General features: G+C 45.4%; 2 protein-coding genes across 5 annotated transcripts; one reads left to right on the top strand and one right to left on the bottom strand.

Annotated features, from left to right (window-relative positions):
- The first annotated feature begins 30 nt into the window (after positions 1 to 30).
- On the top strand, positions 31 to 8,527 carry LOC135368956 (uncharacterized). Of its 4 annotated transcripts, XM_064602524.1 has the most exons (10): positions 31 to 407; positions 488 to 515; positions 587 to 1,442; positions 1,615 to 1,807; positions 3,706 to 3,859; positions 4,628 to 4,761; positions 5,041 to 5,164; positions 5,451 to 5,621; positions 7,471 to 7,611; positions 8,247 to 8,527. In XM_064602524.1, the coding sequence occupies exons 3-10, from the start codon at positions 1,358 to 1,360 to the stop codon at positions 8,424 to 8,426; spliced, it is 1,182 nt and encodes a 393-aa protein (XP_064458594.1). In that variant the 5' UTR covers positions 31 to 407; positions 488 to 515; positions 587 to 1,357; the 3' UTR covers positions 8,427 to 8,527. The 4 variants fall into 4 exon arrangements, with proteins under 4 accessions (XP_064458594.1, XP_064458592.1, XP_064458593.1 ...); XM_064602522.1 differs by having other exon boundaries at positions 488 to 1,442; XM_064602523.1 differs by having other exon boundaries at positions 31 to 820; positions 940 to 1,442.
- A 203-nt stretch (positions 8,528 to 8,730) lies between these two features.
- On the bottom strand, positions 8,731 to 14,745 carry LOC135368958 (caspase-8-like). The gene is made up of 8 exons (XM_064602527.1): positions 14,684 to 14,745; positions 14,372 to 14,399; positions 13,382 to 13,487; positions 12,767 to 12,932; positions 11,700 to 11,890; positions 10,917 to 11,040; positions 10,293 to 10,465; positions 8,731 to 8,917 (listed from the first exon to the last, which is right to left on the bottom strand). Exons 1-8 carry the CDS (start codon positions 14,691 to 14,693, stop codon positions 8,900 to 8,902), a joined length of 816 nt encoding a protein of 271 aa, XP_064458597.1. The 5' UTR covers positions 14,694 to 14,745; the 3' UTR covers positions 8,731 to 8,899.
- Positions 14,746 to 15,121: the final 376 nt, after the last annotated feature.

The raw sequence follows: 15,121 nt of genomic DNA, 5'->3' as shown, positions 1-15,121 counted from the left end.
GTTGGAAACAGTTGACTTAAATACCTTCTCGTGGTTACATTGATAAGCCTTGATTGGCCTTCTTTTTGTTTGCCATATATAAGACGACTTTGGAGCACTTTTTTCGTTGTAATTTAATATTTTTTCATGGGTCATTTTAAACCTTCTCAGCACGTATTTTGAACAAGGACGAAGTTAGATTGTCGCACGCGCCTTGCAGCGTTTGGTGATGGCGATTTCACTCGAAGCTGTTCAGACGCGCTAGTGGTCATGTCAGCGCTCCAATAACTCCTCTCTGTGTAGGGATGGGGTACGATGGGGGTACTTGCACGATGGGGTACGTTAACTTTTATCATGTTTTTGTACGCTGCCAAGTGTCCCTTGAGTTGGTGCAGTTCAATTGAAGCCTGTCTTACATGGACCGCCCGGTACGTGAGATTTCAAGAAAACTAATGCTCCTCTGAGGACATTAGCCTTGGGCTTTACTGATATCGACGATTGGGTGCAGGGGTAACATTCAAGCGAAGGCGTCCGACGTAAGTCCAATTTCTCGTGTCTCTGGCAACGTCTTCCGTTCTGTGTCTCCCAAGCATTGTGTACACAACAGGTTCGACTTGGTGCTGTAGACCCTCAGTGGGTCCCAAGGATGTAGGTTCGAACCGGTACATTGGTGGCATGGTACAAGTCGTGCCGGTCCTGCTCCGCAATGTTCGTTAAAGGTGCCACGTTAGAGAACACTTAAATGGGCAAAGTAATTCCGGGCACCAACAGTCGTATGGCATCGCTCATGTGAGTCTCGCGACCTCGAATTATCCGTGGTGCCCTGGAGAATCGTCTGCGGGTAAGCCACATCAGCGCTGGAAGCTGCACTGTCTCTCTTACTACTACTACTGCTTACTACTACATGCTGTGTACTACTGCTGACCAACTGACCTTTGGTAATCTACTTTTTTCTTACAGAAATCACCCAGCGGTGCAAAGACGCCGGTTTCACGTCGCGTGTGTGAACCACTTGGATCGCGTCGATGCCTCGCAATATCCCGTTCTGTTACCATGTTATCTCTCTTATCTCTCTAACACATTCTCTCAAATTCTCATGACTTGACTGTTCTGTTGTTGCCGTGTTACTATTCAACACACACTCTCTCAAATGGTCATTATGCGTTTGGTTTTGTAGCGTTCAGGCCCTTTAGTAAGGATAAACTTTTTGACTTTTTGGGCGTACGCCCTTTCGTGGCAATCTGGGTATATGATAATTACGCACCCTTTTTCCTTGGAGTACAGGAATGTAACGATCAATGGTGATCAATGTAGCTTCGATGCATTTTCCTCCTCAAATACTCTTTGTTGTTAAGGGATCACGGTTCCTAAGACACGAATGACCCCTGCTGGAACCAGCATCGGAAGCACGGCTGCGACAGCTCCTTCAACCACTACCACCACGCCAGTTCCTAATACTATAGGTACCGTAACGAACACATTATAATTCCTGAAAAGCCAGCAAACACAGGTCACGGTTTTTAATTCTGTGGCGTTCATTGCGCGTTTTTTTTTTTTTTTTTAGCTGTGAAAAGTACAATAAGGTAGACCTCATGTCGGTCGTAACAAACTACTATTCTTTCCTTGTCTGTACAGGGTTGCCCCAGCAACTACTCTTCTGTGTAGCCGACCGCGTCATTGGCGGAATGCCTGACCACGTGTGCACTTTTCTGGTGCTTTCCACGACGGACACCATCTTTAACGACTGCCATCACAGCTCTTTCCAACGACTGCTGTCGGACGCCGTTGCTGCTGCTAACACCATCTATGGTGTGAGCCTTAAAGATGCGTAAGTGGTTGCAGAAGCACTCGCGCAAATATTTTTGCATTTCTCGGTGACTCGCGAAGTGGTTGCCCTGTATCTTTGCCCTCATATGTCACGTATATGATCAGTACAAGGAAGTAGATGTTATGCAGCAGAAAGACAGGGACATACATAGAGGAAGACACAACACGATGACTGCAAACTCACGACTGAAGATTTATATTTACAGAGGAGAACAACGTGAAAGGTTAGGGGAGGAGAGTAGGTTTAAGGGGAAAGAACGGGTCGCTCGGTTTTGAGGGTCAGCGTCCGCAGTGTCCCAAATACTCCAATTCGGAGACTGTCAGGGCAATGGACGGACAGCTAATGCAGCGTTCAATTCCAAGCTCTGTGTTCTTTTTTTCTTTTCGGCTTCTGGCCCGATGGGGTTCCGTTGGAGCCTGGTATTCAGGCATCTGCCCGTTTGCCCGACGTATTTCCTGCCGCACGACACTGGAATCGAGTAAACGACCTGTTCCTCACATTCTACAGCCTGGAACCTATGTTTGAACTTGCATTCAATTGGTTCCCGTGGTTTATTTACCCGCCGACACACGCGTCGCAGTTTGATCGGTGCTGAGATGACTACTGGGACTCCGTGTCTTCCCCCTACTTTTTTGATGTTATGCGAAAGCCTGTGTACATATGGAACGGAAACAGGCCTCCCTGGTAATCTTCCGCGTGTGTTTTTGTTGTTGCCTCTCAGCTTCCGTAGCAGTTTTTCGGCAACGTCTAAGAGAAGCACCGTGGGATATCCTGCCTCCTGCAATTTGTCAAGTCAATTCGCGATTGAAAACTGATTTGTACGAAATGCTCACAGGATCAGACCAGGGACATTTCTAAGGTATCCGAGGCAAAGCCTCTTTTCACGATCTTGGTGTGGGCAGAACGGTACGGCAAAACCCCTTTCTTGAATCTTGTGCTGTAGATCCAGCACGCGTGCGTAGGGGAGCTCCTGATGTTCAGGTCGAGGAATTGTAATGATCCGTTCTGAGGGAGTTCAAGCGTCAAGTTTAGTCCGTGGGAGGTGTCTCGAAAAACCTGTATCAGGCTATCCACTGCAGTTTCTGTACTGGGGTCACAGTCTTGAAAAACAAAAACAAGAAATCGTCAACATAGCGAAATATCCTGAACTTACAGGAACCCGCGTCGAGGGTTTGCTGAATGCGGATGTCAACTGCACCGAAAAAAATATCATACAGGGCAGGCCACACTTTGGATCCTATTGGGGTGCCAGTCTTTTGCAGATATATCTGTTTGTTATATGCGATTACAGTGGAGCTAAGATAAGCTCGTAGAAGCTCAATGAACTACGGAGCAGAGTGTATGTGGGAGGTTTTTCAGAGTGGGTATGGAGTAATACATTGGATGCCACCCCTGTGCATAACCCAATAATGCTAATGATGCATTATAATTATAATAATGCTGCATTATAATTATAATAATGCTGCATTATAATTATAATAATGCTGCATTATAATTATAATAATGCTAATGCAATAATGATGTCGCATTTGTACAGCACGACAAGCAATACTACACTGTTAAAACAACTTCACCACATAGCACGCTCCTAGCCAACAATCGATCCGAATGATATCATTATGTGGCCTTATTTGCTGGAAATGGGAGGAAGTGCCTACCTGGGCCACATTATGCATGTCCCAGATAGGCTCCTCCCCCTGTTTTGAACGAATCATGACACAGAATGATATTATTCGGAATGGTGGTTGACCAGGAGCGTGCTATGTGGTCAAGTTCTATTTTAACAGTGTACGTGGAGATAATTATCTGAATTCTTGGGCACGCACCGGTAAATGTTGTTCAAGCAATTGTTAAGTTTTATCTGATCTTATCTTATCGCAGTTTCATCTCCCTTTCAGGTCAGTTACAAGCAGCTTACACGTACTGCGAACTGCACAGAACTGTTTCAAGCACTTGTGGGAAAATTCTATTCGCAGCTTCGGCACTTTGGAAATAATGCTTAGACCAGGCACCACTGACCAGAGCCTAATCGATTACATATCTTTCATGGAGGTAGGAAATCTGCATTGAACAACCTCAGATTTAAATTGACTCAATTTTTTCCAAATACTGCATATTTCGCGTGATCATGAACGATGCTTCGATGGTCCGGGGTTTGTGAGGCTTTGCCCCCAAGTGAACCCGTAATCCGAGTTTTACAGCACAGGACCACGAATGCGTAGAGAATCGTCACACCAAACTCACCCGGCAGCCTTCTCCGCAACGCGGCTGCCGCATCCGAGGTCACGTGCCTGCGAGAACCAATAGGAAGGCGGATCTCCCTCAATCATAATTCGGAATGACATCATTCTCTCCCCTGATTTGTTGGAAACGGGAGGCCCGAGCTTTCCGCAAATCAAGAGCAGTCAATCAATCAACCAAAATCAATCAATATTTAAGGGTGTGGCGATAAGCTCGACATCATGCAGAAGTCTGCACTGTTAAAACAGAACTTCACCACATAGCACGCTCCGAGCCAACCACCATTCCGAATCATATCAATCTGTGTCCTGATTTGTTCAAAACAGGGGGGAGGCGCCTATCTGGGACAAGATAATGTGTTCCAGATATAGGCACCTCCTCCCATTTTCAATAAATCAATCAACACAGAATGATATCATTCGGAATGGTGGTTGGCTATGAGCGTGCTATGTGGTGAAGCTATGTTTTAACAGTGTGGCCTCACCACATTACACCACCTGGAGCCAACCATGCGAAATGCAAAGGATCCAATGATTGCGTTTCTAGAGCATGACTTCTATCCTTTTGTTTGTCCAACAGGAACTTTCCGAGCTCAGGAAAACCTACAAGGCAGCAGACGAGAAAGGCTACCTGTTTTTAGGTATAGCGGCTATATATGAGACAGGTGGGACGGACCCAACCACCACTTTCAAAGGTCACTTCGACAGGCTCATGTAAGTGACGCCCTTTTGTGACGCCTGTGCAGTTGCGTTAATTGTGACAAAAAGGGGCGCGCTTCAAACAAATCGTATCTAACTTAAAAAACCCGAGACTAGGGGACAAAAAAAACGACAAACACAGACCCGAGACTAGAAGTTATGGATCTATACCACGAGCTCGCTTGCTACCTCTCTATCCTCTCGAAATCGTATCACTCTGCGCCGACTAATGGCCTTCGACGTTTCACCACGTCATGTTCATGCGCAACGCAACGTCGACATTCTAAACCGCAGGGAAACCAAGCCGGATATTCTGCTTTTTCGAACTACCGACATCAGGGCCTTACCCACTCACGGTCAGAAGTTCTACACCGAGGGTCCGTCCGTATGGGCACACTCGGAGATTCAAGCGAATTTTGTAAGTGTCGACGTTTTGCGGCTTGCAGAAGCTGCCACGGTGAATGGCAGTTTGTTTGGCGACGCTGTTTTTTTAGAGGCCGTGCCAGCCGCTTGGCGTAGCCGTGAAATGGCGCGAGTGCCATGTTCGGGACAACCTGGATGACGCGTCCTAGCAGAGCAGAGCTCTGTCGGCGCTGGCGTCTTCGCAGGCCCGTCACTATAGCCCGTTCTGATTGTATCAGCCTGGATCAGTTGTGGGACGCTCAATACGATTCGTTCGTTCTTTCTTTCTTTCTCCCATCTAGCATGACGCGCTGAGGCTGCGAGCTTCAGTGACTGTACCTCCCGGTACGAGGGAACTGCTGTCTGTCTCTGTGGCGGCATTCAAATTGTCTTATTATTTCATATATAACGGTTATGATGGGATTGGTGCTAGAGATGTCAACGTCGGCTCGAGGGTCGGCTTGAGCACCGTTGTGAGTATTCTTGTGTCTTTCGTGCCATATAGTTGCTGAGTGAGGGAACTACACTGGTCATCACGTGACACGCTCTGTGGCCAATCACCATGATCGTGTTGTTTTTACGGAGTACCCAGGTGAACTTAGGCACGGTTTCAGCAACGCCGATTATCTGCAAAACCGAGATCTGGGGTACTCTTGTTTCCTAAAAAGTGTGTTGGGGTAATTCCAATTTGAAGAACGGTTTTGTATAGTAGTTCCACTCTACCAAGTTGTCGGCGCTGTCGTACCATCTGACGTCATTTGTTTCTAAACAGGGATAGGTCTATGAATATAGTCCAATTGCCGGGAGTAGACATCTTTACTAGTTTGAGCCGCACCGGCTTTCAACAAACATAACAAAGTTAACTGTATTTTGGTATGTTTGTTGAAAGCCGGTGCGGTTCAAACTAGTAAGGATAGGTCTATCTAGGACAATACCACACGTCACCGGAAGAGGCGAAGCAGGGAATGGGCGTTTCAACCGGAAGCTGTTTTTTTATGTTTTATGAGAAAAAGAAACTTCTTTTGTATTTTTTTTTTCAAAGGCATCTCTAAGTGGATTGACATTAACTTCAGAATCGGGATTCCTCGCGTACGCCACCTTTAAAGGGCGTCGTAGAGTAGAGTAGAGTTGTAACCGCTTCCAACGGTAGCATTAAACATATACTGCCCGAAGAGAACTATGAAATAATCGCATTATCCCATCCCATATTTTTTTGTTGAAAACAGGGCTTCCTGTGGAGATCCCGCTGTGGCGTCGCTCATGATCTCAGTTGTCTCGCGGCGTAAACACACAATTATTTTTTCCTGTCGAGATCGAAACTCGTGAACCATCAATTTTTCGCCTCATCAAAATGCGTCGTCCCTCTTCCACGTTCCATCTTCCACGTTCCATCTTCCTCTCGTGTTCCTCCTCCCTGTTATCAAATGGTCATCCCGAGAATTTCATATTGCCCCATTTGCTTCATCAGATAACGATGTCCAGCCGACAAATCGAGCACCTAGCCAACCAACCCGTGTAGTATAGCACTCTCACAAAAAAGGGTGGAGCCGTTACACCTTTCAGGAGGTAATAGTTGTCGCATATGTTGTGCCTAAAAGGTTGCAAAGTTCTACCTGCTACCTACGAATGATAGCAATTTGGATATATGATAATTGCTTTTACCACCTTTTACACCCTTTATCAGACGCTATGTTGACCTATAGGTGGTAACTATAGAAGTTACCACCTTTTGCAACGAAAGTATCGGGAAAACCGTGGCTCCCCCGCGAGATTAATGGCAATTTTCAGTCAAGTAAATCTTTTCGTACGGTTTTTAACGTGAAACACCCTATACAAATAGACATATGTGCCATCATTTATGCAAGAACTAGTCTCGGTTACCACACCTCACTCTAAGAAAAAAACAAAAAGTGTGAAAAGGTGGTAAATTGTATAGTTGTCACCGAGGTCAACATATAGCGTCTGATAAAGGGTATAAAAGGGTGGTAAAAGTAATTATCATATCCAAATTGCTACAAAAAGGCGTACGCCCCCCTCGCTCACCGAATCAGAAGCGGTAACCCATATCATTCGTAGGTAGCAGGTAGAACTGTGCAACTTTTAGGCACAACATATGCGACAACTATTACCTCCTAAAAGGGTGTAACTGTTCGAGCTTGGTGGGTGAGCGTGGGTGGCGGTACCCTTCCGAGCATGCGTTGCTGATGGAGTCTCGCTGACGCTCTGGGAGATATGAACGTGGAGGAGACGTACCCTATGTGCCAAGCAATATTTGAGACAATACTACCCCCCTTTCTCTCACATCAAAATCTCACGTTCCAGCTCTGTCGTGGAGGAGACAACTACGACGCTTTCCACAAAGAACCAGAACACCAGGACAAGTCTAGAATACAATATATGAGGAGAGCTTATTCCGTGAAGAGCATGGTAATACATGATACGGATTGGACACTCTCCATAAAGGTGAACGTATCGGTCTTCTCTCCTAATCTAAGGTGGCCTGGAAGTAGTAGTCCTAAGTAGTCCTGGAAGTAGTTCCTAAGTAATGTCCTGCCCGGTTAGCTTCTTGCCATCGAAACATTTAAATCCGCGCGCATCAAATCCACAGCGCAGAAAAATATTCGAAATGGCGCACCCAAGAGAGAAGTATATTATATATATATAAAAAATATATAAAAAAACGTGTCAGATGTCTGACGTCACACTCGTCCATTCGTATAGTGTTCTTGCCACCGCCTAACTTGCCGATATTGCAGGTCATGATTTCGCAGCCCGAGAAGTTCTGGTATTCGAGTGTCCGTCTCTCTACTTTTAATTCTTACTCAATTTACAACGATTTTCTACTACCCTGTGCGTTGTAGAATGGCAAGTGTGGGCTAAATATTTATTTATTTGTTTGTTTATTTATACATGCCCTCTAACAGCACATGCCTAGGCAGTGGTGTCTAGGTATGTGCACATGTAATGTAAATGCATGTAAATATGTGCACATATGTTTAAAACTTGCCCAGCTTACGTTAATATAGCTATATAACATGAGCTAAGCTGTTTAGCTTGGGACGACCCTAATCTGACTCGGGGTTTTTTTCTCATTTCAGATATGCAAGTCTTTGAAAGAGCATAACTTCACCGGTGGGTTCGCCGTGTTCGACGTGGAGTTACCGCAAGAGTCGAAGGAAATGTGTGATTCAAACCCCCATTATAAGGACCTGCAAACAGTTAAACTAATCGAGCTTCTCATGACAAAATCTTGGAAAACGTGTGATACCTTTGCGTGAGACCAGAATCTGGTTGTCTCTGCGAAGGAAGACCTAATGTAGGCTGTCCAGGCTTGTAATATAAAACAATGCCCTATCCCAGCGATAGGCATATAGTATCAGCAGAGTAGTCCGTGCACTATTTCTGCAGGGCTCTACGTTGGAAACAGTTGACTAAATACCCTCGCGTGGTTACATTAACGTCAGTACTCTTAACTGAAGTTAATTTAATGGTGCTGTGACTATTACCTAATATGTGACAAGGCATGGATATTCCTGGAGCTACTGCTTAACGGACCACAGGAAGCAACAGAGATACCAGGCCGTCTAAATGTGACGTCAGAGCTGCTGGAGCCTCGCTTTGTATGGCTGCCATGTTTTCTTATCTGTTGGCTCGTCCTTTATTCAGCGTTAAGACAATGGCTTCGTTATGGTAGTTGGTGATTTGAGCCGTAGATTTATGGGCACATGGTATCTTTTTCCTCGGAGGCTTGTTAGGGGACTGGAGGACGCTGCAAGGTCAAGCAGAGAATCCGTTTATACATTGGTTAGTTGGCACAAGGGATGGACAGTATTTAAATAAAGTTATTTATTCTTGTAAATCCTTTATAAATACTCCAAAATACAGTATACAGTATCGTCTTTGAACGGTCAAATGCGAGGCGACTTTGCCTAAGAAATTAGCGATGAAAGATGAAAGTCACTGAAAAGGTTAGCCAGCTGTAGGACTCGAACCCACATCTTCTGGTTTGCCAGTCACGCCTTCTCAGCGACTTCCAGTGTGCGTCATCTGAAGGGACAAGTCCTACTGCTGGCTAACCTTTTCAGTGACTTTCATCTTTAATTTCTTAGGCAAATTGATGCTTTGTATGTATTTGTCCCTTCTATGTTGTTCCAGCCTCAGAACATCAGTTCTTTCATGTTCAACAGTTGCCGCCTGCGTCGATCCCGTCGTATGAATGCGTGTACGAGTCACAAAAAATGTAAGAGTGACAGAAGGATGAGAGAGTGTGTGGCTGGTTTGTCCCCTCAGATGACGCACCCTGGAAGTCACTGAGAAGGCGTGTTAGCTTAGCTCAATTGGTAGAGCCCTGGACTGACAATCCCGAAGATGTTGGTTCGAGTCCTACAGCTGGCTAACCTTTTCAGTGACTTTCATCTTTAATTTCTTAGGCAAATTGATGCTTTGTATGTATTTGTCCCTTCTATGTTGTTCCAGCCTCAGAACATCAGTTCTTTCATGTTCATATCTTAAAGTCGCCTCGCACTTGACCTTTCGCTTTCGTGTTTGCGCTAGCATGCGCATGCGACAAAACATTTTAGATGTCAAGTCTCTCGCTGTTGTTGCGGACAACTGTCGCGACTACCCAATAGGCCATTTGCAAAAGTTTCAGGGAGCAGCGCGCGCCCGCGCAGGGCGTGCCGGGAATTTCGGACTTTCAAAATTCGGAATTTTCAAAGCCTATATTTTCAAAAAACGGAATTTCAACGACTCTTAACGTCGATAACAAAATAGCTCTAGCAGGCGGAAAGTTACTCAGTGATTCGATGGACCTCTTTCGTAGTCGAGTCGCAGCCTAGCGGTTCCTCGGCAAAGCAGTTCCTCTGGAATCGGATGCGAACACTACCTATCGCCGACGCTTGAACACTAACGCCATCTGTCAAGTGGAGATAGAACTCTCCATGCGCATGCGCATAGGATAATTATGAAGGAGCTTCTTGAAGAGCGCACCATCCCATTAAAACGACGACAACAAGGTATCTGCTAGACTGTCCAGTCCTGTCTGAAACTGGGCCTTCATTGTGCCATATTGGTATAGCGATTAGGTTATCGTCGCAAGCACTGAAGATTGATCGTTTCTCGATCAAGTTGTAATACATACTGACCCCTCTAACGAAGAGCAGCTTTCTCAGCGTTGATATATAGACCGGCACTGACCAGCCCTCGCTTGCAATTTTCTCGCAAACCTTGTCCAATAGGAACGTGATGTCATCCTCTCGGGTCCAGCAGGAGTCCATCAGCTGGCATACCGTTTCAGCGTACTTCGTATCGCTGCCATCTGAAAACAAGTGTTGGCCACATAAAACGATACTGCCGGACACCGTGAAACGTCTTGATATACCGGCCAATGATCGGCTCTATGACGGCAACTGCTCCGCGTGCGCGAAATAAAGCATGTGCCTAAATGTACCACTGGTCTGGTCTAGTTAGTGGATATAGCACATGCTCGTTGGTGGTAGTTGTAAGATGGTGCTGAAGACTGGAAGGTACCGGGTTCGAATTCCACCCTAAGCTGTGCTTCCGTGTAAGTTTTCCGGCACACTTGTCGTACGAATATATCTCTGCTCTCCGCGCGGTCGGCAAAAAAAAAAAAAAAAACGCATGCAAGCCATTGTATATTGCACCTTCCTGCTGTCTTGTCTAGGTCTACGCGTCGCTTGTAGACCCAGCCGCTTCGCGGTCTCTGCTTCAGTAATGTCTCCACGAGAGGTTCAGTGAAAACGCCTTACTTGTTGCGGGAGCCAGATACATTCCAAGCAGGACATCTGCGGATTCAGGAATCCTGTAGGGGTCCCGATTAGTCCCACGATTATCAGCAAGCGTTTTGTCTTCATGTGCAGCCAGGAAGTCAGTCTAGATGCATGAAACCTCATTAGTGGGGAACTTAGATGGACTCTCTTTGTTTCGCACATCTGATTTCCTGCGATCTCTGAATGATAACGCCGTCCCTATATAGCAGACATATCGCCATCGTGGTCAACAGCTATCGTCATTATTGTATTTCACGCAGCAGCCACAAAAGCTTTCTCACATGCTCTCTTACGATGTTCGGAGCAATTTCGATTATGAATTCGCATCCATATCGCTAACCACGTTTCATAGCAGCGGTTTGGGTGCATTCGTGTAGTCGACTGGAGAGGTAACTCGCGAGTCAATGGAACCTACTCTCGGCACGCTAGTGGTACTCGATTCTCCCCTTGATTCGGGTCGAGACTCTCTGGAGGATGGCGCACAGTGACTGATACGTCACAACTCCTCGCAGCTTCTTAAATGGTATTCAAGCGTTGAAGACACATTTTGTTTGTATATTTAGGCTCACATATTACCATTCTACAATCTCTTATTAGTCTAGCTGTTGGTAACAACAGAAGGACAGGACGTCTGTTGTCCTGTGTGCCATATCTACCGGATCCAGTCTATCTTGGTCATAACTCTCCTGCTGCGACCCTCTCCATAAGCAGTTGACAAAAACAACGAGCTGCTGTCGCACAATCAGCAAAACACTCACGTACATCAACGAAGAACAACTTCGGTTTTCCACAAAGGGCTGGGCAAGCATCTCCAAGAAATGGTCGCGTGATGTCTTTCAATGTTATTATCTTATTCAAAGCGTACAGGTGTTTCCCGTTCTTATCCTCTGTGCGCCCCGTCAGAAGCCAGCAGACGAAACAATTGGAGTCAGCCAGTTCTGGTTTCGCCTGGTCTGCAAATTAGATATCGCTGTTTTCTATAATGAGTCAACGCTGTTTTCTATAATGAGTCAATGCCGTTTCTTATAATGAGTCAGTGTTTTTATAATGAGTCAATGCTGTTTTCTATAATTAAGCGCACCCTCGTTCCCATGATGAGCATCAACTCCTGAAAATCACAATCAGTACAACCAACGTCACTTATAGATTCAGAAGCCCTGTCTCGCTCCTTCGTCACGATAAAAAAAAAATGTCGTGATGTCGCCCGCTTCAACCAATATCCGCAGATATGACTATACACACAAGCTTTCTTGGACTCGCCCTGCGCCAACCATTGTGCCTCTGTCTTTTGACGCGAGAGCGGGAAGTATATCCCGTTTCGTGGCAATTAATATGCGCACGACTGCTGAAGACTGCTGAAAGTGAAAATGAAAGAGCTGAAGACTGCTGAAAGTGAAAGTGAAAGGGCTGAAGACTGCTGAAAGTGAAAGTGAAAGTGCTGAAGACTAGAAGGTGGTGAGTTCGAATCCTATACCACCAGCTGTGCTGTCTGAGGTCTTCCCTGGGTTTTCCGAAGACTTTCCAGACGAATGTCGGCGCAGTTCCCCCTGAAGTCTGCCCAGGACGCATACTAATCCCCCTGTCCCCCACTCCTTTCTGCTGTCCTCTCTCCATCTGTCCACATCCGTACGCCGCTCATAGCCACTGTTGCTTCGCGGCGCTAACACGCAATAAAAAAAAATTATTATTCCTTGGAATCTGCACTGCTTGAAATTCGCGCGCAGGAAGACGTATTCGTGACGTCCATTGTGACGTCGTCGGCTTACTTCCCCTTAAGGACGGCAGGCAAAGTGCAGAAAGTAAACAAAAAGAAAACGGACCACACTTACACGTCTTCAGTGTGTGGATAATTTTATCGTAATCCTGGTTCTTGAGGACCTCGCACTGGAAACCAATTTTTGTGAAAGTCTTTTTGATACAGTCGGCCTTGTCCTTGAACTTTCGTTCTCTCGATTCCTGATGTGCTGTCTTGAAGCCCAGTACCCAGTTGAATTTCTGTAAAGATATGTCCCAACCGCCAATTAAAATAGCAACAAAAAAAATCCAGACGACAACTTTACGTGAACCTGATGTCTTGCGACGCTGTCGGAAGCGCAGTATGAGAGCGACATGCGAACTAATCACCATAGCAAAAGTGTAAGATGTAAGAGAATAAGGACAGCTTTTGAGCTGCTTCGCTTGTAACGTTACTACTTTTGTGAGGGCGAACATATCATATATATATAAACTGTAATTGATCGAAATGAGCATTTGTACGAAGTGAGCTTTTTGTCAAAATAAGCACTTCGTCTAAATGATACCGTAGCACTGTGACAAACTCGTAGATCAGTTTCACCAGAAAAAAAAAATAAATAAGACGTGAACCACTGGCCTAATACCAAAGCGGCGATATTGCAGCCGCATATGTCCTTGAAGGATGATAAACTGATTATATTCTTCGTTACCTCCATGACAATGATGAGGCAGAAGCCCTGCATCTTGCCAGTCGTCCTGTACACTTCGCCGCGTGGATCTTCACGGCATGAAGCACCCCTGTCTGCCGTGACAGATCTGTAATTAAGCAAAATCACGACTCGGACACAATGACGTGAAAAAGCTGACGTGAGCTAAGAGATGTCAGAGGAGATCATCTTAAGGGGGAATCACCTCTTCAGAAACCTATATGGGCCATTTTCGTTCGCACAAAGGCACGTGAACACTCTAAGCTATCATCTTAAGGTTGATACTGGCGTGTTCTCTTGGCTTCTCTCTAGTCAGTAATGTATTTTTTAGAGGACGAGGTTGAGCCGTTGACCTTTTTAATAAATTAAAGTTTGGTGCGTCTCGAACATGTGCTGTCATCTCGATAGAGTGTCGCGCACTAAAATAGTTGCGAATTCGGGCTCAATACAAATCAACGGATAGTCCCGGAATTCTACAAAATGTGTCATTGACACGGGTAAAGCAAGGAGGACACGCCAGGACATCTGTTTTGACGATAATTTACGCCGTTTCTGAGCGGTGTGCGAACAAACTTTCTTTACTGTCCTGCGCAGAAGCCAGGGCACGAAAAAAACTATTCGAAAACTGTCCGAACCGAAATCGGGACCGTACTTTTTTTTTCTGTGCATCACCGCGTGGTACGGAACTGCAAGCCGAAGATCGGGCCAAAACTTCCGTCCGTGCGAATACACGGTGTCCCTTTAAACAGCACGCAAAATCGTTAACCGTTTAAACCAGTTCGTTTTGTGTAACAGCTCAGCTGTCCAATTTCTCGTTTTAGAGTGAGCTTGAGATCAATAACTTGAAAGCCGTCTCCGTGCGTGTGACCTGTTGTGATCATTAAATATGCGTACCAATAAATATAACAAACATAATAACATAAATATATAATACAACTCGACGCGGCTGGTGCTAAGATCATTTTGATAGAAACTACAGTCATTTTGACTTACGTGACGGGGAGGGCGTCCGATTGCAAACCTAGAAATAAATGAAGAAATTCATAAATTCCGGAAGGCTGAATGACCTATTTAATATATTGGAGGGCAAACAGGCTCGGCAGCTTGCGAGCAACTGTGGTGAATCATCATGTGATAAGCGTGATGTGCGAAATGTGTATAGGACGAAAGTAATCACGGCAAAATGATCAATGAAATATGAGATGAAACTGAGAATGAAATATTCTATGGCAGAAGATTATGCCAATTCCGTAACGCTAAAATCATAGTCGTATGGTCTATGGTTTGAATGCAACATAAGCCTACCTGTTGCCATTGTTGAGAATCACTCGTATGGACTTTGTCTACTTAGCATCACGATAGAGTCTCTATCCGGGACGAGTACCTCTCTCTTGCGGTGAATATCGGCGCGTTCGAGAAAACCGCATTCTTTATTTTTCCGACTATGAACAGATCCATCGTTTAAGCCAGCATTAGAGGTAGGCCCACATCTTGTTCCCCGTTAGCTTTCTTTAGAGAGAAGTTCCACCGAAGTGAAAGCCAACTGAAGTGAAATACGAAACTGAGTACACTGTGTAATATAGAGTTTATTTACAGATCGTTGGCTAGAAGGTAGATTCGAAAAGGCGAGGCTGAGTCCACGGAAGTTTCGTGTCGGTCTGCGATCGCTGCCACAACCTATTCGGAAGGTTGCGATGAATATTTAGGCATTTGCCTATAAATGCCTAAATGTGCCCTAAACGC

The sequence above is a fragment of the Ornithodoros turicata genome, chromosome 9 (assembly GCF_037126465.1).
Source record: "Ornithodoros turicata isolate Travis chromosome 9, ASM3712646v1, whole genome shotgun sequence".
Classification (NCBI taxonomy): Eukaryota; Metazoa; Arthropoda; class Arachnida; order Ixodida; family Argasidae; genus Ornithodoros; species Ornithodoros turicata.
The sequence above is the reverse complement of the archived record's forward strand: the minus strand, read 5'-3'. Positions and strand labels throughout refer to the sequence as shown.

What these genes read in the sequence shown, in the direction of transcription:
- LOC135368958 (XM_064602527.1), bottom strand. An exon ending in TATCCACACACTGAAGACGT is followed by an intron (nt 11,891 to 12,766) that starts GTAAGTGTGGTC and finishes TCTAATTTGCAG; the next exon opens with ACCAGGCGAAACCAGAACTG. An exon ending in GTATCTGGCTCCCGCAACAA is followed by an intron (nt 10,466 to 10,916) that starts GTAAGGCGTTTT and finishes ACTTGTTTTCAG; the next exon opens with ATGGCAGCGATACGAAGTAC.
- LOC135368956 (XM_064602524.1), top strand. Translation starts at nt 1,358, where the DNA reads ATGACCCCTGCTGGAACCAGCATCGGAAGCACGGCTGCGACAGCTCCT. An exon ending in GCCAGTTCCTAATACTATAG is followed by an intron (nt 1,443 to 1,614) that starts GTACCGTAACGA and finishes TTGTCTGTACAG; the next exon opens with GGTTGCCCCAGCAACTACTC. An exon ending in GGGTCGGCTTGAGCACCGTT is followed by an intron (nt 5,622 to 7,470) that starts GTGAGTATTCTT and finishes CTCACGTTCCAG; the next exon opens with CTCTGTCGTGGAGGAGACAA.